Source organism: Rhinichthys klamathensis, unplaced genomic scaffold (genome assembly GCF_029890125.1).
Source record: "Rhinichthys klamathensis goyatoka isolate OS25496 unplaced genomic scaffold, OSU_Roscu_1.1 h1tg000141l_1, whole genome shotgun sequence".
Lineage (NCBI taxonomy): Eukaryota > Metazoa > Chordata > Actinopteri > Cypriniformes > Leuciscidae > Rhinichthys > Rhinichthys klamathensis.
This window is the reverse complement of record NW_026606676.1, coordinates 515,196-542,408: the sequence shown is the minus strand read 5'-3', so window position 1 is coordinate 542,408 and position 27,213 is coordinate 515,196. Positions and strand designations below refer to the sequence as shown.

At 40.7% G+C, this 27,213-nt stretch overlaps 1 protein-coding gene across 5 annotated transcripts in view; it reads left to right on the top strand.

The window, feature by feature from the left end:
- cdk19 (cyclin dependent kinase 19) overlaps positions 1-27,213 on the top strand; it is a 96,217-nt gene that overhangs the window by 35,434 nt on the left and 33,570 nt on the right. For 4 of the 5 annotated variants that reach the window (XM_056257673.1, XM_056257672.1, XM_056257671.1 and 1 more), the window contains exons 3-4: positions 17,158-17,268; positions 18,884-19,024. In XM_056257673.1, the coding sequence (XP_056113648.1) occupies positions 17,158-17,268; positions 18,884-19,024 (252 nt within the window). Of the gene's footprint in view, positions 1-17,157; positions 17,269-17,472; positions 17,516-18,883; positions 19,025-27,213 lie in introns of all 5 variants that reach the window. The other variant, XM_056257675.1, reaches the window with a different exon arrangement.

Below are 27,213 nucleotides of genomic sequence, written 5' to 3'. Positions count from 1 at the left end.
ACCTCTCCCTTCTAAGTATGATCTGAACCATTTTAGGACTATCCCAGAAAGCCCCACCCAGTTTTCCAGCCTGTCAAGAAGTATGTTGTGATCGACAGTGTCAAATGCAGCACTGAGGTCGAGTAGTACCAGCACTGATAATTTGCCTGAATCAGTATTTAAGCGAATATCGTTTATTATCTTTATGAGCGCTGTCTCTGTGCTGTGATGCGATGGGAATCCAGATTGAAAGTTGTCAAAGTATCTGAAAAGACTCCTGCCCTTCTATTCTCTTTCAACTCCATTTCGCTCTTTCAATGATACTTTGCCACCTGTCACCTGGCCACACCCACCTCACCTGTTGCCTATAAATTGATTGTGAACCTTTTGGCTCATTCTTTGCACTTTCTCCTGGCACTCTGATGCATAACTGTGTGCGTCTTCATGAATTACCACACAGACAATGCATTGACCCAAAGTCAACCTGCATGATGCAATAAAAAACTACTGGTGTTGGAAAAAAGCCCTTGCCTTCTCTCTGCCTCATTTATCGTTCCATATCAGTTGATGTCTTCTGACCGAGACTCTGTTTGCTCACCAAACCTCACTCTACCTGAACCATTTCCATAACCCTACAGTTCCTACAATGGTCCTTCGAGCCGGAGCCTGAGTGAGGGTTACCATGGCAGGCATTGGTATGGATGAAAAAGATGAAAGAGAGGTGGAGTTGGAGAGGGCTCTCCCAGTCACAACCCGTAGCACCTTATCCAGGCGGGAGAGGCACCAACCTGACCGCTATGGCTTCCCGGCTCCGGTTGGAAAAGCCTCTAGTAAGCCCAAGAGCCTCCCTCATCACAGCCAAGCAACTAAACCATCTACCACGACAGCAGTCGAGGATGGAGACGTGGAGGAGGAAGAGGAGACCGAAGCCGATGAGGTAGTAGTGGAGGAAGAAGAAATCACCCACGATTATGTCCAGCCCAAATCGCCAGAGGAGCATTCAGTTCCACAACTAGCCACACAACCAGCTCCACCCTCACAGGGAGAGGGGAGACCTAAAAGATCTAGAGGCAAGAGGGATAAGCAGGAGTCATTACCCAGGTCGAAGAAAGCCACCTCTTATACTTACACTTATGGCAGTGGAAGTTCCCGAAGCTCGTGTAAGAGGAACCAGGTAGAGCTCACCTCTCTACAGGCAGCCATGATTGAGGAGAGGAGGAAACGTGGAGAATTGCAAGAGATCCAAATTCAAATCCAGGAGGAACAAGCCCTAGATGGCCGGACTCTAGAACTGGACAGGCAAGCACAAGCAGCTTTGACGGAGAGAGAGAGGATGTCCCGATCTCTGACTCTACAGCGACGGCTGCGGAGAGTTCAACGAGAATTGGAAGAGGCTCGGCTAATAACCTCATTCACCGGAGAAGTGACCATAGAACATCCAACTACTCTGTCACCACCTCAAGAGTTGGCTCCTTTTTCAATGAGCTCCAGAGTTTTGGATTCAGGTGAACCTGTCGACCTGGTTTCGGAGCAGCAAGCTCCCTGTGTTAGTCCTCAAATATCTGTCTCCAATTCCGTTCCAGTGAATCACCCAACCACTTCGTTCCAATCTTTACCTCAGCACGTGAATCCGGTGAGTCAGGCTGAGACTCTCCCGGCTGTTCAAGGGATCCACCCCGCAGTTCCGACGTCTAGTCCAGGGCAGACAACTCCTTCACCTCATTCGTTCCTCCATTTAGTGCGGACCGTACCTCGTCCTGCCCAGATTCAAAGACCCTCAGATCCAGTTCCTAAAATGCCTGCACCTCCTTCCTTGCTTAAGCCCAATGAAAGGACCTCAGAGGGAGCTAGTATCATGGAGCTGTTAGTAGCCACTGCTTTTGGCATTCCCAAGCCAAAACTGCCTTATTTTGAGAGTGGAAGAGAAAGTGACTTTGTTTTGCTTAAAATGGCATTGGAGAATCTGTTAGATATTCATGCTCACCTCTCTGAACAATATAAGTTCCAGGTTCTAATGGACCACTTGAGACTGCCTACTGCCTACAAGCTAGCAAAGTCTTACATGCACGCCTCAACTCCCTATACATCTGCTCTTGCTGCCCTTAAGGCAAAGTATGGCCAGCCACGGCAGTTGGTCCAGAGTGAACTAGCCGACATCCTTCATTCACCACCTGTCAGATTCGGAGATAGTCATACATTCCAAGATTTTGCTCTTTCTGTACAATCATTGATCGGCATGCTGCGGTCGGTGGACGGTGCAGGTGGAAGTGAGTTGCGGTGTGGCTCTCATGTTGACAGGCTACTAACCAAGCTTCCTCTTCATTACCGGGACAGTTTCGTTGAGCACTGTTTGAATCGTGGCATCCTGAAAGATGGCGCAGAACAAACATATACCTTAGAAGACTTCTCTTCCTGGCTCCAGGTGAAAGCCAGGGCCAAGAGTATTGCCCAACAAGTTTCAGTCCCTGCTTCAATGGAGAAACGAGAGCCAGTCCAGAAGAGTCAAGGGAGAAGGGTGACGCCTACCACTATGTACCTAAGCAACACAGCCACTGTGGAAAGCCAGCCAAGTGTTCGAGGAGGCCGTGGGATGACCATCCTTGGTAAACCCAAGTTCCAACCTTTCTGTCCATACTGTAACAACAATGACCACTTCCTGGGAACCTGTCCAAGAGTGAAAGAGTTTAGCCCATTGGAACTGAGAACTTGGATAGAGAAGAATAATCGTTGCTACAGATGTGCCCGCTGCCATAAGCCGGATAAATGCACTCTAAAAAAGCCTTGCAACACCTGCAGCGGACTGCATCTCACCATCCTGCATGGCATTGCAAGTCAACTGGCCACACACCCACAACGCCCAGAGACCTCGGCTACAGCAGACATTCTCAATGTGCTCGTCCGGGAACCCTGTGTTGAGGACACACTGTACATTGATCAGCCAAACCGATCTCCTCGGGTGATGGTGAAGGTAGTTCCTGTCTTACTGATCAATGGCCGGCAGAGGCTGCGGACGTATGCCATACTTGATGATGGTTCAGAACGAACAATCATTCTAACCTCGGCAGCGTCCCAGCTACAACTTAAAGGACCAAAAGAGAGCCTTAATCTCAGAACCGTGCGGCACGAAGTAATTCCCATGAGTGGTGAGACCATCTCCTGTCATATCTCCCCAGTAAGCCAGAGGAAGAAGATTAGGTTTCCTATAACCAATGCCTTTACTGCCCCAGTCCTCAACCTGGCTGAGCATTCTTGTTGTGCCTCTGACCTGCAGAGGGAATATTCCCACCTGCGAGGCTTACCCTTACCGGACTTTGTCCATGCTCAGCCATTAATCTTAATAGGCTCAGATCATTCCCACTTGTTGGTGCCCAATGAGCCTGTCCGTATTGGACCTTATGGAGGACCCATCGCTGTTCATACTGCCCTGGGATGGGCTGTTCAAGGCCCATCCAATGCCGTACCTCGATCTCCTCCTTCGACTGCACAAGCCTTGTTCACTCTTTGTGATCGTGTATCCTGCCCAGCTACTGTGGAGTTGATGGAGAATGTGGAGAGACTGTGGAGACTGGATTCCTTCCCACACCATAGAGAGAAGGAAGTAACCCGATCTAAACAAGATAATTTTTGCCTGGAACTGCTTGAGACTAAGACTGCCATTAAAGAAGTAGGCGAGGTATTGCGGTATGCTACCCCACTGCTCAGAGCACCCAACAGTCCGAAGTTATTCTCCACAGTTCATACCTTGTTGCCATGGCTCCGGGGAACCGAGCGTAGACTGAAGAAGGACCAAGAGTTAATTGAGATCTACAAGCAGGAGATCCAGAAGCTTATTGATATGGAGTATGTGAAAGAGGTGGATCCCAAAGACGACCAGCCAGGGTCGGAATCTTGGCTAGTACCACATCATGTTATCAAACAAGCCAGTGGGAAACACCGACTGGTGTTCAACTGCTCTTTCCAGCTTCATGGTCTCAGCCAGAATTGTAGCCTTCTTCCTGGTCCAGCTCTCGGTCCCTCTCTTCTTGGCGTGCTCCTCCGTTTCCGTGAACATAGTGTGGCTATCAGTGGCGACATAAAATCTATGTTCCACCAAGTTCACCTACTCCCAGCTGACAGGCCATTACTCCGGTTTCTCTGGCGGACTATGGCTCCAGCAACTCACCCAAAGACCGACGAGTGGCAAGTGTTACCTTTTGGCACAACTTGTAGTCCTTGTTGTGCCATTTATGCCTTGCAGCGTCATGTAAAGGAGCACCCTGATAGTGATCATGAAGTGTTGAACTCAGTGCTCAGAGCTTTCTATGTCGACAATTGCCTGCAGAGCTTTAACACATCAGCTACCGCCAAAGCCCTGTTGGACAAACTTCGTGCCACACTGTCCCAAGGAGGATTTGAGATCCGTCAGTGGGCGAGTAATGACTCCAGTGTGGTAGAACACCTCCCCTCTGAGGCAAGATCTGTGAGCACTGACTTGTGGCTCTCTCAAGCGGGTGTTGATCCTGAAGAAGCCACCTTGGGCTTACGTTGGAGCTGCCTTCCTGATAGTCTGGGATACAACCACCGGGTGACTCCCCTTAGGATTCCCACACTCCGCCTCATATACCGTACTCTTGCCAGTCAATATGACCCATTAGGTTACCTCTTACCTTATACCACCCGGGCCAAAGTGCTGGTGCAGGACTTGTGGAAAACCAAACAAGGCTGGGATGACCCCATCACTCCGTCTGAACTGGCAGATCAGTGGCTGAGGTGGGAACATGAACTGTCTGAGCTCCCCAGCATCAGACTGCCCCGCTGTTATGTGCCCCCTTGTGCGGACCAGTCAGGTATACACCGAGAGCTCCATGTCTTCTGTGATGCCGCGGAACGGGCCTATGGCGCTGTGGCTTATTTGCGTGTCCATGACAATCACAATCACATGCATGTGGCCTTTATCATCGCCCGTTCCAGAGTGTCACCAAAGAGACAGCTGTCAATACCCCGACTCGAACTGAGTGCTGCCTTATTAGGGGCGCAGTTAGCCACCACCTTGAGGTCTGAACTTACCTTGTCATTGGCTCAAACTATCCTTTGGAGTGACTCCACAACGGTGCTGACCTGGTTGAAATCTGAGTCGTGCCACTACAAGGTCTTTGTTGGCAACCGGATCGCAGAAATCCAGGAACTCACAGACAGTGATGACTGGAGATATGTAGACAGTTTAAATAACCCAGCGGATGTCCTGACCCGAGGCAAGAAACTATGTGACTTGGCTCGACCCAACTGCTGGACGACCGGGCCTCTCTTCCTGCAGAAGCCTGAAAATTGCTGGCCTGTTGCTCCTGATTTTGCCCATCCATCACCATTCGCAGACTGCAATGAAGTGAAGAAAGCTGCTTTGTGTCTAAATGTTTCTGCTGCTACCAGTACATTGCCAGACGTCTCTCAGTATCAAAACTGGAGTGACTTCATCATCGCCACTGAGCAGGCACGAACTCAGGCCGACAAAGTCTCCACAGGGGCAGCAGCCGAAACTTTCATTTTACAGCAAGCCCAAGATGTGGGGTTGATGAGAGTGGGAGGAAGACTACGTCGATCCCAGGACCTGGACCCCGACATCATTCACCCAATTATTCTGGACCCGAAGCATCCTATTACGCAGCTCATCATTCAGGACTATGATGAGTCCCTGCTGCATCCAGGCCCAGAGAGGGTCTTTGGAGAATTGAGACGCAAGTATTGGATCGTAGGAGGAAGACCAGACATCCGTAAACATCAGCACAGTTGCAGGGAGTGTCAGAGATGGAAATCCTCTCCTGGAGTGCCGAAGATGGCTGATCTGCCCCCGGCGAGGCTGCGTCTTTTCAAACCACCATTCTGGTCCACCGGGGTGGATTGTTTTGGACCCTTTGTTATCTACCAGGGCCGTAAAACAGAAAAGCGCTGGGGAATCATCTTTAAGTGTTTAACTACTCGTTGCTTACATCTTGACTTGCTAGGAAGTTTGGATGTTGACGCCTTTCTCTTAGCTCTCCGTCGCTTCATATCACGCCGTGGCAAGCCCATGGAGATCTGGGCAGACAGAGGAACAAACTTCCGTGCTGGGGACAGAGAACTGAGTAAATGCTTCCAGGCGATGGAACCCAAGCTCCAAGAACACTTGGCCAATCAGCAGATTTCATTTAACTTCAATCCACCAGGAGCTCCACACTTCGGTGGAGCCTGGGAGCGTGAAATCAGATCAGTGAAGAATGCCCTGCGAGTGATTCTGGGAAAGCAGACCACCTCTGAAGTTGTCCTTCAAACTGTCCTGATAGAGGTAGAAGGCATCATGAATTCAAAGCCTCTAGGTTATCTTTCCTCAAACGCAGCGGATCCTGATCCGATCACTCCCAATTTGCTCCTGATGGGGCGACGGGATGCCTCTCTGCCACAAGCCATGTTTGTCAGTAGTAAGCTCCTTGGGCGAAGGAAGTGGCGTCATAGCCAGATTTTGGCTGACCACTTCTGGACCCGGTTCATTCGTGACTATTTGCCTAACCTACAACCCAGAGGAAAGTGGCTGAGGGAAGTCCAGAATCTCGAAGTAGGGAAGACTGTTCTGATCTTTGACCCACAACTGCCTCGGGCCTCTTGGCCAACAGGGCGTGTCACCACCGTCACGACCGGGAGGGATGGGCGTGTCCGGTCAGTGGACGTCCAAGTTGGCAGTCTGATTTACACAAGACCAGTGTCACGTTTGATGGTACTTCCGGAGCTGGCAGAGGAATGAGTCTTTTTCCCAGGAGGAATTGATCCCAATTCCGGGGCGGCTATGAAAAGACTCCTGCCCTTCTATTCCCTTTCAACTCCATTTCGCTCTTTCAATGATACTTTGCCACCTGTCACCTGGCCACACCCACCTCACCTGTTGCCTATAAATTGATTGTGAACCTTTTGGCTCATTCTTTGCACTTTCTCCTGGCACTCTGATGCATAACTGTGTGCGTCTTCATGAATTACCACACAGACAATGCATTGACCCAAAGTCAACCTGCATGATGCAATAAAAAACTACTGGTGTTGGAAAAAAGCCCTTGCCTTCTCTCTGCCTCATTCATCGTTCCATATCAGTTGATGTCTTCTGACCGAGACTCTGTTTGCTCACCAAACCTCACTCTACCTGAACCATTTCCATAACCCTACAGTTCCTACAGTATCAATTCAAGCTTAAGAATTTGTTCAGCTGATTGAAGACAACTTTTTCAATGATCTTGCCTATGAAAGGAAGATTTGAGATCGGTCTATAGTTGCTTAATATAGTCTTATCCAGATTGCTCTTTTTCAGGAGGGGCTTGACAACTGCAGTTTTCAGGGAGTTTGGAAAACTACCAGAAAGAAGTGAGGCATTAACCACTTTTAGGAGATCTGCTTCTAAACTGTTTAACACACTTTTGAAGAAAGATGTGGGAAGTGTGTCAAGGGCGCAGGTTGATGTTTTAAGGTGCTGTACGGTTTATTCCAAAATTTTGCCATCAATTTCTTTGAAATCAGACATAGTAACTACATTCTCAGGTTGTGGTCTGATCTGTCTGACCCCACTGCGGCTCAATGATGTGCTGATCACCTTTCTGATATTATTAATTTTCTCAGAGAAGAAAGAAGCAAACTCACTGCACTTGGTGTCTGAGAGCATTTCACTGGGAATCTGGCTTGGGGGGTTTGTCAGTCTCTTTACAGTAGCAAAAAGAGTGCGTGTGTTGTTTAAGTTGCTGTTTATAATATTTGAGAAGAAAGTCTGTCTAGCTTTGCCTAGTTCCATATTGAAAGCATGGATGCTGTCTTTGTAGATGTTATAATGGACTACAAGTTTTGTCTTCCGCCACATGCGCTCTGTTTTTTCGGCATGTTCTTTTCATATTTTGCACAGCTGTTGTGTTTCTCCAAGGTGCTTTTTGTCTACCACTCTTCCTGACTTTCACAGGAGCAATATAATCTATTACACCTTTAACCTTTGAGTTAAAAGAATCAAGGAGAAAATCAACAGAGTCTGCAGATATGCTTGGTTTTAAAGATATAGCCTTCATAAATAGCACACTAGTGTTCTCTTAAGCATCTTTTCTGACAGACACAGATCTAGCTTCAATGGCAGGAGAGATCAATATATCTAAGATAATACAGAAATGATCAGACAGTGCTACATCCTTAATAACAATCGATGAGATGTTTAAACCCTTACTGATAAGTAAATCTAGAGTGTGTCCACGATTGTGTGTGGGTCCATGTACATGCTGAGTCAGATCAAAAGTTTTTAAAACAGTTTTGATTTCTTTTGCCATATTGTTTTCTGCATTATCTATGTGAATGTTAAAATCTCCAGTAATAGCAAAACAGTCAAACTCTGAGGAAATTGTTGATAACAGTTCTGTAAAGTCCTCAGCAAAGGCTGGCGAGTATTTCGGAGGCCTGTAAATAATGATAAGTAAAATACGTGGGGCACCTTTTAACACAATACCCAGATATTCAAAAGAGGGGTAGTTACCAAATGATGTTTGCTTACATTGATAGACATCTTTAACCCTCTGGGGTCCAAGGTGTTTTTCATCCATTCCACCGAATGGGTGACATTTGCTTGTTGTAACTCTTCAAAATTAAACTTTATTTTTTATCTTTTTCAACATTGAATCTAATACTACACATATTTAACTATTCAAAATGTGTATTGGTCAATCTCAGGCAACTTTATTTATTTTTTACAAGGTTTAAGCAGAAGATGGGCGCATGTTTTCTCAATCCTGTTACCGAAAATCATGTCCCATTTAAAAAGCAAGTTTAAAAGCATGTCAATTAATTCCTTTGTTTTCCCCACAAGAAAGTGTTTATTTTAAAGAAATTGTTGGTTATATGTTCAAAAAAATTATATTTGTTACAATAAAATCACTATTAAGGCAAGGTGTATTTTAATAAAAAAACACAAAGCCATTTTTTCATTTTAAATAAGACCGAAGCCTCAAGTTTATATATATATATATTTTTTAATTTATTAAATAATTGTATAAATTATGGGCCAAACAAAACTGATAAAAAATAGTGGTTTAATTTTATTTTTTTAGAAAAAGAAAAAAATAGTAACAGGACTGAAAGTAACAGGATTGAGTTTTTAAGCAAAAAGTTATCAAATACATGCATATGGCTACATAGCATAGATGCTAATAACATGAGGACACTGAGCCATTTCTAGTGCCTTACCAAAAGTTAATATTTTTAAAATAAAAAATGTAAATCTAAGAAAAAGTTTAGGGAACAGGACCGTATGTTGAGATTGACCTTCTCAGTCATAGTTACAATTTCATCAAATATACAGAAATTAAAATGAGAAGACTTACTTATGGTCGCCCCATTGCCTTCAGAAGATCCAAATGATGCAACTTACTGTTGAAAATGTGTCTTGTGGAATATTCTACGTTTTTCAGAGGCGGGATGTAATAGGGTAACAGGACTGAGTGTAAACCCGGGGACATGACTAAAATATGTATTTTATCTAAAAAATTTAATTTTAAAATTTAATTCTCTTTAATTTTAAAGCAGATTGGATATAAAGTTACACAACAATGCAAAAGAAATCAGATTTCTGAAGTATTTTAATCATTATATTTCATGGTAAAGTTTAGAGATAGAGAGTGGGGACATGCAGAAAATGCTATTTTTTAGTGTTCTATGCAGTTTTTATTAATTTTTTTAATTATACATTTTAAATTTGTAGTTAGCTTAATATGCATGACATTTTGCTTAATAATAAAATGTATTTTAGAGTTAATTTTCATGCAATTTTATACATATAATGTCCTGGGGACAGAAATGTCACCCTTTCGGTGGAATGGCTCTTTTGGGGTCCTTGAGATGTTTTGACATACTCTGACATTTGTGCTTTTTTCAGTTGCTTATAAACATATTACTGGCAAAGGTGTAATTACACTCTATTTAGCACACGCAGGGCTACCATAATGTGTTATCAACATGTATGTACATTTTTGTATTTTTGAGAGAATATTGTTTATGCGTGGTTATTGAAAAAACTAAAACTTAAAGTTTCTGAAATAAGGCCACAAAACACATACTAAATATCTGTCCACAAGACTTTTGACTAGTGGATGTTGTCGCCTAGAATTTTTTCTTCAAAATGATCTGAAAATCATCATGCCTTATCATTCACATAAAACAATAGATTGGTTTAAATTTTAAAATGACACTTTTTGTTTGGAAAGGCAATATGCGCAGGAGTGTGACCTGCTGTGATTCACACCTGAGAAGACAATGGGCCCGCATAATGAGCGCATAATGGGGCTGCATACTAATGACCCTTTCATTCAGGTGTGTCACTGAGCCACAAGAATGCAATGACAATATATATATATATATATATATATATATATATATATGCCTATATAATACAAAATTGGTTCACAGTTCCAATTATTTCTTTATTTTTCAAATTGTGCTTGCAAATTGTATAATCTCAAATGTAAAAATTTCTAGTAATTGTGCAGTTAATTATCATACTGTTTTTACAGAAAGTTTGGGAATGTATCCCAAATGTGTCACTAATAAAACACAATACAAATAATTTAAAGAGGAGGCTTATATTGAGCTTTTAAGATTTACCTAAGATTTATTTATATGTAGCCTACATATTTTTTGCTATTTTAATAAAAAGGTTACAATTACAACAACAATTAAAATTTTAACTATATTTCAAATGTAATCTTTCTTTGTATTATATACTAAAGTATACATTTTATCATACATATTTCACAGTTGCGGATTAATTAGTTTGAATATAGCCTACAATCGAACAAACACTATAATAACATCTTAGCAGACAAGCTTATTTGATGTGGCAGTATTTTACAGTAAAAACGACATCTTGTCTTTCATATGTAACATATCGTTTTTATGATTAGGGCATATAAATGTTAATTTGCAGTTTAATACGTTGCTTATACAAAAATATTTTATTTCAACATATTTCAGTCGATTTTTACTCATCTCAGTATTGGAATATAGTTAGGTAAAAGCTGTTCATTCATTCACACACAAAAACGCGATTCAAACAGTCTTTTTGTTTACAGACACTATTCCATATCACGATTAGAACAAAGCACTTGAAAATAAAGAATGTACCTATTTCCTCGGCTGGATCCGTTGCTCCTCCAAATGAAACTACCTGTAGCCTACTTCTGAGGTAATTTTTTTCAGGATTATTATTAAGATAGTACTATTATTCCTCACAGCGTCGTAAATCTGAGTCTCTTTCGGTGGGTTATCCAGCTGATGTGGGCGTGGATCGCCTCAGAGCATTTGTGTTTGAATAGAGCGCGCGCTCCGTGGGCGTGGTCAAATTAACTTTAATGAGCTGAGACGAGAACGACTGCCATCTCTCTCTTTTCGTACAGATTACATAAAATGAGAAAACATTTTTTAAATATAAATTACTTCATTTAAAAGAAGATAATTCAGGCTTCATGCCTGTGTGCCTGTATACCTGTTTGACTGAGTATTTGCAGAGTTACAGATGATTTTTCGGACGCGTTTCAGAATGGACTTCACTGACAGAGAGAACGCAGAACGCGCATCATGTTTATTTTTCTTTATTAGGCGAAAAGCACAACACTTTGTTTTTATTATGAGGTTCCACAAAAAAATACAAACTTAACAGGATCGAATGATGTACAACACTTATATGTAAGATCAAGATTAACAGAGTAATTTGAGTCTCTTTTGCACTGATAAGGAAAAAAGTGAGCTGGTATCGCCGGCGAGACCGCCGACCCCAGAGAGTTAAAAAGAGCAGCTACTCCCCCTCCTCTCCTAACAGCTCTGCAGACACTCATAAAAGTAGCTCTGCTTCCACTGCAGCTGTCTTCTAGCCAAGTTTCATTTAGAAGCATAAAATCCAGGTTGTATGTGGTTATTAAGTCATTGACTAGAAGTGATTTATTTTTAAGTGAGCGGATGTTTAAAAGTGCTAACTTAATAGTCTTACTTTTTGTTACTTTTGTCTTAGTTTGTCGTGTAATAGGCACCAGATTAGATGGGTTTGCTGTACGGCTTTTGAAGGCCTTAGACTTTCTATCATGTAATTGAACAGCAATAGAGAAAGATACAGGCACACTGGGTTCCCGCTTGTTCTGTAAATATTTGAGAAAGTTACTGTTATCATAGCGGGGACCCGACACATATCATTGAGAGCTGGTATCAGTTGTTTTTGGTTCACCTCGAGCCGATGGAGGAGGGTGTGGGTCCTGGCGTTTTTGCAGAGGCCGAAGAGCTCTCACAAGCGGAGAGTGAGCTGGGCCCGCAGGCTTTCGTGGTTTTGGGGCCTGACTTTTTTTGGTTGATGTCTGGGGGCTTGCAGATAGTTTGGTTCCAGCAAACACCAGTTTTTCCATTTTCTCTGAGAAACACAGAAGATGCTGTGGAGATGCTGGAGATAGGGATAACGTGTCTGGTGAGAGGGTAGAGGCTGTAGGGGGCTGTTTCTCTGGTGTTATTGGAGGCTGTAAAATGCTGTCCTGGTTTTCCAGCAAGTCGTCCTTGGGTGCTGAATGTTGAAGCAGTTCTAGTATGTCACAGTCTGTCTGTGGTGAGCTCTGTGGGCAGGGCTCTGCTAAGATTGTGTCCGTGAGCAGAGGCTGTTTTGGCTGAGTGGTGTTATCATTGTCCTTGTGTGACGTATCAACCGCATGTCCATCCAGGTGCTGAAGTGAAGTCCTGTGGTCATTCATACTGTGTCCAGGTGTGTGTGTGCCATTCAGGTTGAGTGTATTGCCACACACTGCAGAAGGATGATTGAGGGAGAAGTAGATATTGTCCTTTAGCACTCTTGAACCAAGTTTGTTTGGGTGGAGCCCATCCTGTTGAAATAGTTGCCTCTGACTCCAGAAAAGATTGAAGTTGTCAATGAAGTTTACTCCTTTTATATTGCAGGTTTTTTGGAAACATGTATTAAGCCCAAGCAACCGTGAAAACCTGTTTGTTCCTCTTGCTGGGAGTGGTCCACTGATGAATGTTTTTACTTTCAGGGCCCTATTTTAACGATCTGAAACGCAAGTGTCAAAGCGCAATCATCTCACATTCCCTTTAAGAGCAGGCGCGCATGTTGCATGGCGGATTGCTATTATAACGGCGGATTTACCAGGCACGCGCCAGGAGCGGTTCACAGCCGAGGAGACCGACGCTTTTGTCAGGACCGTGAAAGACAGAGAAGTGACGTTGTATGGGGATGGGAGAAACCCACCCAAATCAGCGTCGGTTAAACAGGCGTGGGAGGAAAACAACTAAATTTTTTACATCTCCATGGACACCACAATGATTTCACTCATGTGTTAATATTTTTCCTTGTTATAATGTATGATTTTCAAAAATAAAAACTGCTGCATCTGTGTTGATGAGAGAATCAAAGTGTATGCGCGTTGTGCATCCGCTACATTATGGCCAAGCATGCGCGCTTAAAATAGCATTATGAACACGCGCAACGCGCCACTGACTTTAGACTACTTTTTTTCTGGTCAGTGGCGCAATTGTTTTATAGAACAGCAAAATAGCATGAGGGAAAGTTTGCGCCGGAACACGCCTCCTCTTTGCGCTGAACCACCCCGGGGAGCGCAAGTGTATTTCTTAGTTAACCGACGTGCGTCTGTGGAGGGAAAAGTCCGCTTTGCGCGGGTGCAAAATGGGAATGATACATGCGTCAGTGTACAAAGTCATTAGCGCCGGGTGCAAGATAGAGCCCTCAGTCTTTTAAGTGTTTCAAAAAGTTCATTGAAATCCTTCTTAAGGAGTTCTGACTGCTCTTGATGAATATCATTTTTCCCCACATGAATGATGAGTCGATTTGCAGTCTTATGTTTTGTCAGAATGTTCTCAAGTTCCCTGTTTACATCAGAAGTCGTTGCTTGTGGAAGGCAGCACGTAGTTGTATCCCTGCTACTAATGTTTCTGATTATTGAGTCACCCACTATCAGACTCCTGTGCTCGGCTGCGCTCTGAGCTGAGTGCCGCTGTCTGCTCAACCTTGAGCGCCAGTGAGCAGTGTTAGCTACAGGCTGGTTCAGTCTGTGTTCGATCACGTTCATCACATTCAGGGATTCCTCATTCATTAATACTTCAAATCTGTTCTCAAGATGTATAGGTGGTGGTAGGAGACCAGTGTTTGCAATCCTTGTCAGAGCCGTATCTGGGGTAGAGGAGGCTACTGCAGCAATATGTGATGCTCGTGACAATCTGATGTCTCGAGTGCCTTTGGGTCTCGCTCCCTGTTTGTGCCACCGATTTGTAAATCGATCGGCTTGTTTCTCTACACTCAGTATGGCCTGTATTGGAGCACTAGATTCATGGGACTCACCGGCTGTAGGCTGAGGGCGTCCATGACGAAGCTCTGTTGTGTGTTCCGACTGGTTTGGTGGTCCCACAAGTAACTTTGTTTCAAGAACTGCAATCCTTTGTAAAAGTCTCTGGCAGTTGGTGCAGCAAGTAGATTCCAGAAGAGGCATTTTCTCTTATCCTTTAGAATGTAGGCAGTTGTGTTTTCTTCCCCGGAATGTAAGCAGTGGGAGGCTGGTTGAATAAAAGTATTTTTTTGTAGTAATCCAAGCGTTTGAGCACTGTGCTGATTAGCTGAAGTTAAAATTAGGTGATAAAAGGAGATAAAATATAAAAATATAAAAGCGATAGAGCAAAGCGCGGAGCGGTAAGCAAGAGCGTCCAAACAGTAGCTGGGCACACATATCTATGGTTAATACCATCTAGGCATACATATCTACGGTTAATACCATCTAGGCGCACATATCTACGGTTAATACCATCTAGGCGTGTTAATACCATCTAGGCACACATATCTTTTGTTAATATCTTCTAGGCGTACATATCTACGGTTAATACCATCTAGGCATACATATCTACGGTTAATACCATCTAGGCGTACATATCTACGGTTAATACCATCTAGGCACACATCCTGAATCCAGAATCCAGAATCGTTCTTTCTTCGCCGGCCAAAGGTGGTCAGCGCAGACCACAACGATCTGCCCAGGTCTGTCGGTCCTGTGCGAGCCCCATCCAATTGTGTCCCAGATCTTGTGGTAGCGAGTCGCGCCATCGTGTTGCAGGGCGTCCGCGTGGCCGCTTGATGTCGATCGGCAACCAGACAGTGACTTCGCGCGTCCATCTTTCGTCCGTCCGCCGCATCAGGTGCCCGGCCCAGCGCTTCTAGGCACACATTTCTACGGTTAATACCATCTAGGCATACATATCTACGGTTAATACCATCTAGGCATACATATCTACGGTTAATACCATCTAGGCATACATATCTATGGTTAATACCATCTAGGCGTACATATCTATGGTTAATACCATCTAGGCGCACATATCTACGGTTAATACCATCTAGGCATACATATCTACGGTTAATACCATCTAGGCATACATATCTACGGTTAATACCATCTAGGCATACATATCTACGGTTAATACCATCTAGGCGCACATATCTACGGTTAATACCATCTAGGCGCACATATCTACGGTTAATACCATCTAGGCGTGTTAATACCATCTAGGCACACATATCTTTTGTTAATATCTTCTAGGCGTACATTTCTACGGTTAATACCATCTAGGCATACATATCTACGGTTAATACCATCTAGGCGTACATATCTACGGTTAATACCATCTAGGCACACATCCTGAATCCAGAATCCAGAATCGTTCTTTCTTCGCCGGCCAAAGGTGGTCAGCGCAGACCACAACAATCTGCCCAGGTCTGTCGGTCCTGTGCGAGCCCCATCCAATTGTGTCCCAGATCTTGTGGTAGCGAGTCGCGCCATCGTGTTGCAGGGCGTCCGCGTGGCCGCTTGATGTCGATCGGCAACCAGACAGTGACTTCGCGCGTCCATCTTTCGTCCGTCCGCCGCATCAGGTGCGCGGCCCAGCGCTTCTAGGCACACATATCTACGGTTAATACCATCTAGGCACACATATCTACGGTTAATACCATCTAGGCACACATATCTACGGTTAATACCATCTAGGCATACATTTATTTGGTTAATACCATCTAGGCACACATATCTATGGTTAATACCATCTAGGCACACATATCTACGGTTAATACCATCTAGGCGTACATATCTATGGTTAATACCATCTAGGCACACATATCTATGGTTAATACCAGGTGTTAACAGGTTCAGTGTTTGTTCCAGTAGCACCTCATTGCAGTACACGAGATCCAGGGGGCGGAATTGGATCCAGATATAAGGGGTGGAGATGGGTAGGATTAGGGGTGGGGTTAGGGATCAGGGGGTGGAGATCAGTCGGATTAGGGGTGGGGTTAGGGTTCGGGGTGGAGATGGGTAGGTTTAGGTATGTAAGGTGGGAGGAGTTGGATCTGAATCCAATTCCTCCCCCTGGATTTCATGGTCTGCAGTGAGGACCATCTCGTTTGTTCTGCATTCTCTGATATAAATGCCCTCTACATGTATCTGTATCAAAGGTGGGTAACACTTTATTTTACAGTGTCCCTGTTACTAACCTTGCATGTACTATAAGTTAAATATAGAAAGTAAAGTAAAATTATGTACAAGTAAAAATGTAGAAGTAAATTATGCATAATTCCAAGCAACTAACCCTAAAACAAACCCTAACCCTAATTATGTAGCAAGTACATGTTGCTAATTAATAATACTCAGTAATTAAACGTATAATTACACTGTAACAAGGTGTAATGATCCACTGGAGGCAAGTTGTAGCGAGAACCCAAGTGCAGTATCTATTACAATTAAAACAAAACATGAAACAAAAACATGGCGTGGCATGAAAACAAAAACCAAGGCATGAACTTACACAACAGTAGAACAACAGGAAACAATACTTGACAAAGACACTTGGCAAACATGAGGGCTTAAATACACACAAGACTAATGACAAGACAAGGGACACCTGTGAACAATGAACAGACGATTATCCAATGACAAGACACATGGCAAGATCACATGACAAACAGGGAATCACATGACAGACACACATGGAACATGATATGAACAAACCAAAACGTGACAGAAACAAGACCAAATCGTGACACAAGGACACCTTAAAATAAAGTGTAAGCCAAATATGTTTGGTTAATAAACAATAATGTGTTTTCTCTGTCTGCAGTTACTGAGAGAGCTGAAGCATCCAAACGTCATCGCCCTGCAGAAAGTTTTTCTTTCTCACAGTGACCGTAAGGTCTGGCTCCTGTTCGACTATGCTGAGCATGACCTGTGGGTGAGTATATTCTGTATACAAACATTTGGTATTTTAATACTTTTTTACCATGTACATTATTAGGTTCAGCAATGCTTTAATAGTTACACTTTAGTTTTTATCTTATGGACCATTTTCTATTTCTTTTTTTTATTTTTATTTTTTTATTTTAGGTTCAGTTTTGTATGACTTTCTTTCTTTTCTTCTTTCTTCTAAACACAACAGCAGATGTTTAGCAGAATGTCTGAGATGTGCTCTTCCATGCAATGTAAGTGGATTGGGACTGGGGTTCAAAAAGCATCACAAAACAAGTCCATACTTATAAATTATATTCAAGGTCATCTAAATTCATACGATAGCTCTGCGTGAAATTGACTGAAACTTAAGTTATTTCAGGTATTCACACTACTACTTCAACTGAAAATGTATCTTAATAGCCGTAGTTGCCTATTCACTTTCATTTTTAGGAAGAGAGCAACTTGGACATTCTGCCATAACAAACTTTTTTTGTGTTCCACAGAAGAAAGAAAGTCAAATGAGTTTCAAAAGACATGAGATTGAGTAAATGAAGTTTTCATATTTGGTTTAAATAATCCTTTGAGAAATTAGCTGAGGAAGCTACTGAACAATTGACTAGTTATTTATATCTAAAATATTCAAAATCTTTGAGAAAACAAGTCACAAAAACGTTCATAGCAACACAATGTTTTAGTTTCACCTTCATTATAGTATGTGTACCGTATCTTAGCGCCAGTCCACACTGTGATCCACTGCTCTGCTGTGTCATTGTTTTTCTATGTAAACATGAGCTAGACGACCTCTGCGCACTCTGCCAAGTTAAAAGAAGTTCAGCTTTGTCAGAGCTGATATCCTCATGAACAGTTGCGCTTCAGAGTTTGAGTGCCTTCTGTGTCTGAGCTTCTGGTCCTTTCCCGATCATGTCTCCTGCCTTCCACTTTTCGTACAGCCCAGCTCCAATGAAGGCACAAATACCACAAAAAAAAGAGAGAAAAAAAAAAAAAAAAAGTTATTCTTTTAAAAACATATCTCGAGACTCTGGCTTCTTGTTTTATTTATCATCATTGCGGCTCTGCAGTTTTGTTTCACACTATTGTGTGGGATCTCACGTTTTTAAAAACAAAAACACATTTGATGCAAACAGCTTATCTGTTATTCTTTAAAGGTTTTAAGCATATATATATATATATATTTTTTTTTTTAAATAGCATGAATTATTTATTCATAAATGTAATTTCAATAGTATTTGTTAAACTGTTTTTTATGTAAACTGGTATCTGTTATTTCAAGAGTATTTTGACCTTGACACTCAGTCATTAGACATGCAAGTGATCCTCTCTCTGTGATAGCATTGTATCTGCATATTGATTGAACTGATGGTTGTCACCTGATCAGTGAAAAAGGTTGCAAAGTCATCCGTAATGAGAGACATGTGAGGTGGAGGAGGACAGGAGAACAGTTTGCAGATGTTACTGGTAAACATCACTGATCTTGAATGGGTTGTGTGTGACCTTGGCAGCAGAAACACTAGAGGAAAAAGATTTCTTGTGATCATATAAGAGCTCATGCCTATTCACAACTGTCTCAAACTCAGTTTTTACCCATTCTTGTGTTGCAGCACATCATAAAATTTCATCGAGCATCAAAGGCCAACAAGAAGCCCATGCAACTACCGAGGGGTATGGTGAAGTCGCTGCTTTACCAAATCTTAGACGGCATCCATTACCTGCATGCCAACTGGGTCCTGCACAGAGACCTGGTGAGCACTAAACACAAGGCTGATGCTCAGATCCGATCTTCAACTTGTATCTGATTTATTTTGTTCTGCTTTTTTCATTCACTTGGAATTGGTTGACAGTGTGAATGCAGCCAGAGATGTTTCGCTTCATGTCATATATGTTCTTCTTAGAATAATACAAGGGCAGCACCCAGTAGAGCAGAAGGACCAGTTCAGTAGCCAAAATTATTCAAATAGTAAGGACGTCCTGTGCCTGTGCTTGCCTTACAATAGACAATTTTCACGGTTTAACAAATCACGTTTTTCTCATTTGTGAGAAAAAGCTTCCCTGCCATTGAGGAGTTTTAACGGCTTTCCGTGTTTTCACTGATATACACTTCTTCTGAACATGTACAGTGTCTCCAGATCAAAAGCAGAAGCGTACAATCTCAAATGAAAATCAGAACGGCCTAATGTTACCGAGTGAAATGTGGACCCAGGAAGTGGTTAGGACTGTTCAAGCATTAGGGGTGTTGATGGACTTGAAATACTGCATATTTTTTGATCATCGTATTGAATCTGATCGAAAAACGCTTTTTGCTCAAAGGGTTGCTTTTTTATGAAACTTACCCACATTCAAGTGTTAATAAAAAAAGCATGAAACTACACTCACCTAAAGGATTATTAGGAACACCTGTTCAATATCTCATTAATGCAATTATCTAATCAACCAATCACATGGCAGTTGCTTCAATGCATTTAGGGGTGTGGTCCTGGTCAAGACAATCTCCTGAACTCCAAACTGAATGTCAGAATGGGAAAGAAAGGTGATTTAAGCAATTTTGAGCGTGGCATGGTTGTTGGTGCCAGACGGGCCGGTCTGAGTATTTCACAATCTGCTGCAGTCCTGTGGGCGAAAATGCCTTGTTGATGCTAGAGGTCAGAGGAGAATGGGCCGACTGATTCAAGCTGATAGAAGAGCAACTTTGACTGAAATAACCACTCGTTACAACCGAGGTATGCAGCAAAGCATTTGTGAAGCCACAACACGCACAACCTTGAGGCGGATGGGCTACAACAGCAGAAGACCCCACCGGGTACCACTCATCTCCACTACAAATAGGAAAAAGAGGCTACAATTTGCAAGAGCTCACCAAAGTTGGACAGTTGAAGAGTGGAAAAATGTTGCCTGGTCTGATGAGTCTCGATTTCTGTTGAGACATTCAGATGTTAGAGTCAGAATTTGGCGTAAACAGAATGAGAACATGGATCCATCATGCCTTGATACCACTGTGCAGGCTGGTGGTGGTGGTGTAATGGTGTGGGGGATGTTTTCTTGGCACACTTTAGGCCCCTTAGTGCCAATTGGGCATCGTTTAAATGCCACGGCCTACCTGAGCATTGTTTCTGACCATGTCCATCCCTTTATGGCCACCATGTACCCATCCTCTGATGGCTACTTCCAGCAGGATAATGCACCATGTCACAAAGCTCGAATCATTTCAAATTGGTTTCTTGAACATGACAATGAGTTCACTGTACTAAAATGGCCCCCACAGTCACCAGATCTCAACCCAATAGAGCATCTTTGGGATGTGGTGGAACGGGAGCTTCGTGCCCTGGATGTGCATCCCACAAATCTCCATCAACTGCAAGATGCTATCCTATCAATATAGGCCAACATTTTTAAAGAATGCTTTCAGCACCTTGTTGAATCAATGCCACGTAGAATTAAGGCAGTTCTGAAGGCGAAAGGGGGTCAAACACAGTATTAGTAGGGTGTTCCTAATAATCCTTTAGGTGAGTGTAGAATAAAGAATTTTTTTGTTTAAATAATTAAATAATAATATAGCTGAAACTTCACTATATTGAGTAAAACGTGTGAAATTACAAACTTGAAATGAACTCAGAGCACTTGTGGTTAAACCGCAGATCGGTATCGGCCGATAATCACATTCTATGACTCAGTCGCTAGTCACTAAATTTGGTACATCTCACGAAATGATCCAATTTGATGTCATCAAACTCAGTCGTTAGGCATGCGCGTGTCATGTTCTACAGAAAATATTTGTTCGAGGACAATTCACTTAAGGATTTAATAAAACGAACCTGATTCGTTGCCTCTGTCATCTGTTCTCAGTGTCTAAGGTGGGGCTCAGGCAGCTCACACACACACACACACACACACACACACACTTATTCAAATATTCAGGACGTCCTGTGCCTCCCTTACAATAGACAAGTTTCACGTTTAACCCTTTCCCTGCTGTTGACGAGTTATCTCGTCATTTGTGAGAAAAAGCTTCCCTGCCATTGAGGAGTTTTAACGGCTTTCCGTGTTTTCACTGATATAAATACACTTCTTCTGAACATGTACAGTGTCTCCAGATCAAAAGCAGAAGCGTACAATCTCAAATGAAAATCAGAACGGCCTAATGTTACCGAGTGAAATGTGGACCCAGGAAGGGGTTACTTAGGACAGTTCAAGCATTAGGGGTGTTGATGGACCTGCATCTGTCCTTCTTCAGGTCAAGCCATCTTGTTCATCTTGTTCCTCTTTCCTTCAGTGATTCTGCTTGTTAACAGCAGGTGTCTTCAACAATGGTTAAATTATCACTTGTTTATCAGTTAATTATACAATTACTATCCATTTACCATGCTGGGAACAAGAAATGTTCTAAAACTCATTCAATGTGAGTTCTGTTTCAGTTATTGAGTTCACATAACTCATTAGTTAGTATTTAACTGTTAGTTACATTTTTTTTTTTTAAATATTTTAGGTTTCTATATTGTATATAGATGAATTACGGCAGTCAGAAGAGAGAGATATGTCAGATCTCCGTCAGCAGAAGTGTCTCTGCAGCATTTGATGCGATACAGGCAGGATTATGCACTGCACAGATGCTCTGGATTTGATAAAGTCTGACAAAATGATGAAAACATCTACATAATCTATACTATGTCTACATTTATTGAAGGTGTTTTGGCTTATTTAAAACATTGCCCATTTTCCAACCATCGATGCAAATTGTTTTACATAAGAGAACATTTTACAGTCAAAGTAAAAAGAAAGTAAAGTTGTATTTTGACTGTATTAGGCTCTTTTTTTCTGGGGTTTTTCCCTCCAATCTAAACTAAACTAAGATATGTGTGTAATGTTCAGCTGCTGTTAATGGTGTTATGCTGTTAATGGTGTTAATGGTGTAATGTTCAGCTGCTGTTAATTCCATATGGATCCAATCCAATGGAAAGTTGTGGCTGTCTGATTGTCTCTCCGCTGTTGTGTAATCCCATCAATCCCTGGTGTGTGTGGATCAATAGCTTACTCTGTGTCATTAACCCAGTTGTGTACAAGAGAAATAGACTTTGTTAGACTGCTCAACAACTGACTTAGAGTCGACATGAATTATGAATGTGATCTGTCAGCAGGATATGCAATGCTTTTGTATTTTGGAAGCATATGTTTCTTTTTACTGTCCTCAGACACAATTTGTGCAGTTTACAGTGTTAACAAGTGTTAAAGGAATAGTTCACCCAAAAAAAAGGAAAATTATTTTATTATTTACTTTCATTCCAAACCCCATACACTATATATGTCAAGCTCAACAGCATATGGATTACATGAAGGTGAGTAAATAATGACACAATATTTATTTTTGGGTAAATTATTCTTTCAATGGAGGCAGCTGTCGTATTTGTGAAATTAGTAGAAACTTCAAACTTGCATAAGACTAATTCTATACACAACTCCAGTGAGGTCTGTCATCATTTACTCAACCTCGGGCCCTTCCAAACCCTTGTTAAAGAAGATATTTGAATTAGATATTTTTTCCCCCCACCATACAATAAAAATGACAACAATAAGTTGGACCCACTTTATATTTGCTAAAATATAACTAAAAAATGTATAATTGTTTGGTACCATTATTGTTTGTTGTATTGTGAAACACTTGTGCTGTTATTGAGGTGGTTACGGGTATGGCTAGGACAGGTGTGGTGGGATGGGTCGGTTTAAGGGTTGGTTAAGGTGTAAGGGAAGGCTTAACAGTGTAATTACAGATGCAGTTACACAAAATAATTACATGCCATTAATTTTCAGATATGAGTACAATAATTGTATCAAATTATTCATTTAAATGTTAATAAATAGTAGTTTAAACACTGGTAACACTTTACTTGAAGGGGTGTGCATAAGACTGACATGACACCTTCATAACCATGACATGACACATCATGAATATGAAGGAGGTTTTATGCATGTTTATGACAACTGTCATTAAGTGTCATTCGCTCAATTATGACATTTTGAATGCAAATATGACATTGTTTGGGATGTCTTTGTTATGACAACTTGACATAAACCAATACATCATAACCTGTCAGTGTCTTTGTCATGACAACTTGACATTACTGAGACAACACAACCTGTCATAAATATGTCATAAACATGACATAGCAGATTAATTATCAAACTTAAGAAACCACTTAGCTTTATTGGTTAACATTACATTAAACTGTCAGGTGGTTGGTTTTGACATTGGCTGTCATGAAGCCATTATAACATTTTAATGATAAATTCAATGTGTACCACTGTAGTCGAGGTCACGAAAAATATTCATGTCATGATTATGAAGGTGCCATGTCAGTCTTATGCACACCCCTTCAAGTAAAGTGTTACCTAAACACTTAATAATTATAAGTAATTATAATAATTAAGTTTCAAGCTCCAAAGATGTCATAAAGGTAGAGTAAAAAGTGTGTGTGTTGTTTTTGTGTGACTCCCTCAATGTTTTGTCTATGCTGTTTCACACTGACTTTAATTTATTTGAGGGTTTATTCTATTTAGGGTTTATAATCTGCTATATGATTATAAATGATTTCACAAGCATAAATGAAATCTGCATTCAATGATGTCTATTCATATAAAAGGAATAGTTCACCCAATAATTTAATTTTTGTCATCACTTACTCTCCCTCATGTTGTTCCAAACCTGTATGAGTTTCTTTCTTCTGTTGAACACAAAAGAAGATATTTTCAAGAATGATGGTAATCAAAGACTTGATGGTAGCCATTGACTTTCATAGTAGAAATAACTACAATTATTTTAGAGTGACTTTGTTACACTGTAAATATACATTTAAGTACTGAGTAATATTAAGTAACTACATGTACTCACTATAGGGTTAGGATTTGGGTATATCTAGAAATATTTTCTTTGGTGTTCAACAGAAGAAAGAAACTCATATAGGTTTGGAACAACTTGAGGGTGAGTAAATGATGACAACATTTCTTACATATAAATGTTAAGGGAATGACAACAGCAGTTTTGAGATGGCAGTGTTGTGTTGATTGAATTACAGAAACCTTATGGTTGCTGTTCCCATAGCAACATACCCTCATTAAGGCTCGTAGAAACTCAAGAGTCTTGGAATAATTAGAAGACACCATTACTGATGCAACAATCAGTCACCCACAACCACATGCAGTAATATCGTCTGTGTCTCTCTGTCCGAACGTTTGATTTGATTTAAAGGTAAAGTATATCATTTCTGTGTTAGTGGCACCAAATATACAGAAACCAGTGTCATGAAATAAATTGTGATCTCTTGAAAATGACAGAAAAATAATTTTGTGCCGTTTGGAAATGTAATTATTTTTGCAGTTCTGTTTGGTGCTGCTAGTACTAATCCTACTAAATAATATATATATAAAAATATGAGAATCTATGAAATATACTATGCTTTATTAGAATTGTAAAGTCATTTTTAGGTTTCATGCAGTTAAAAAAAAAACTAGTTTTCTCCGGCATAGAAAGTATATTCTCTTCAACATGGCCTGCAGAATTATACGGGAGAGGACTAGGGCCAAGCAATAATAAAAAAATAAAACCATCTCGAGATTAAAGTCATTATAATGCGAAATTAAACTCGAGAAAGTTAGAGAAAAAAAAGTCGAAATACAACCTTGAGAATAAACTCATTACATTTTGAGAAAAAAGTCGTTGTGTTTCGAGAAATAAACTCGTTAAATTTCGAGAAAAAAGTCGAAATAATCGTGAGAATAAACTCATTACATTTTGAGAATAAAGTCGTCGTGTTTCGAGAAAAAATGTCGAAATGAAATGTAGAGAATAACGCATTGGATCAGTGTTCATTGCATAGCCTACTGATAGAGGACATGGCAGAGTTGATCACTTCAGTCAAGCTATTTAGACTTTCTTTCAGTAACAAAGAAATACTATCAACTTTAAATAATTATGACAGAATAATAATTAGCATACGAACTTTAAAGAGAATTTGCAAGCGGCTAGGTCTTTTTAGAAGAAAAAATCTGTCCAATTTGCGCGATGTACTCGCTTTTGTCCAACATGAAATGACAACCAGTGGACAAATGCAAGGTTATGCCTGGCTTCTACACGCGATTCATCGAGGTTTCGTGGTTTCCCAGGATACCATAAGACGCATTTAACAAGTTTTTTTTTCTCGAAACACAGCGACTTTATTCTCGAAATTTAATGAGTTTATTCTCAAGATTGTATTTCGACTTTTTTCTCGAAATTTAACAAGTTTTTTTCTCGAAACACAGCGACTTTATTCTCGAAATGTAATGAGTTTATTCTCAAGATTGTATTTCGACTTTTTTTTCTCGAAATTTAACGAGTTTTTTTCTCGAAACAAAGCGACTTTATTCTCGAAATTGAATGAGTTTATTCTCAAGATTGTATGACTTTTTTCTCGAAATTTAACAAGTTTTTTTCTCGAAACACAGCGACTTTATTCTCGAAATGTAATGAGTTTATTCTCAAGATTGTATTTCGACTTTTTCTAGAAATTTTACGAGTTTTTTTCTCGAAACACAGCGACTTTATTCTCGAAATTGAATGAGTTTATTCTCAAGATTGTATGACTTTTTTCTCGAAATTTAACAAGTTTTTTTCTCGAAACACAGCGACTTTATTCTCGAAATGTAATGAGTTTATTCTCAAGATTGTATTTCGACTTTTTCTAGAAATTTTACGAGTTTTTTTCTCGAAACACAGCGACTTTATTCTCGAAATGTAATGAGTTTATTCTCAAGATTGTATTTCGACTTTTTTCTAGAAATTTAACAAGCTTTTTTTCTCGAAACAAAGCGACTTTATTCTCGAAATTGAATGAGTTTATTCTCAAGATTGTATGACTTTTTTCTCGAAATTTAACAAGTTTTTTTCTCGAAACACAGCGACTTTATTCTCGAAATGTAATGAGTTTATTCTCAAGATTGTATTTCGACTTTTTCTAGAAATTTTACGAGTTTTTTTCTCGAAACACAGCGACTTTATTCTCGAAATGTAATGAGTTTATTCTCAAGATTGTATTTCGACTTTTTTTTCTCGAAACACAGCGACTTTATTCTCGAAATGTAATGAGTTTATTCTCAAGATTGTATTTCGACTCTTTCTAGAAATTTTACGAGTTTTTTTCTCGAAACACAGCGACTTTATTCTCGAAATGTAATGAGTTTATTCTCAAGATTGTATTTCGACTTTTTCTAGAAATTTTACGAGTTTTTTTCTCGAAACACAGCGACTTTATTCTCGAAATGTAATGAGTTTATTCTCAAGATTGTATTTCAACTTTTTTTTCTCGAAACAGCGACTTTATTCTCGAAATGTAATGAGTTTATTCTCAAGATTGTATTTCGACTTTTTTCTCGAAATTTAACAAGCTTTTTTTCTCGAAACAAAGTGACTTTATTCTCGAAATTGAATGAGTTTATTCTCAAGATTGTATGACTTTTTTCTCAAAATTTAACAAGTTTTTTTCTCGAAACACAGAGACTTTATTCTCGAAATGTAATGAGTTTATTCTCAAGATTGTATTTCGACTTTTTCTAGAAATTTTACGAGTTTTTTTCTCGAAACACAGCGACTTTATTCTCGAAATGTAATGAGTTTATTCTCAAGATTGTATTTCGACTTTTTTTTCTCGAAACACAGCGACTTTATTCTCGAAATGTAATGAGTTTATTCTCAAGATTGTATTTCGACTTTTTTCTCGAAATTTAACAAGCTTTTTTTCTCGAAACACAGCGACTTTATTCTCGAAATTTAATAAGTTTATTCTCAAGATTGTATTTCGACTTTTTTCTCGAAATTTAACGAGTTTTATTCTCGAAGCACAGCGACTTTACTCTCGAAATTTAATGAGTTTATTCTCAAGATTGTATTTCGACTTTTTTCTCGAAATTT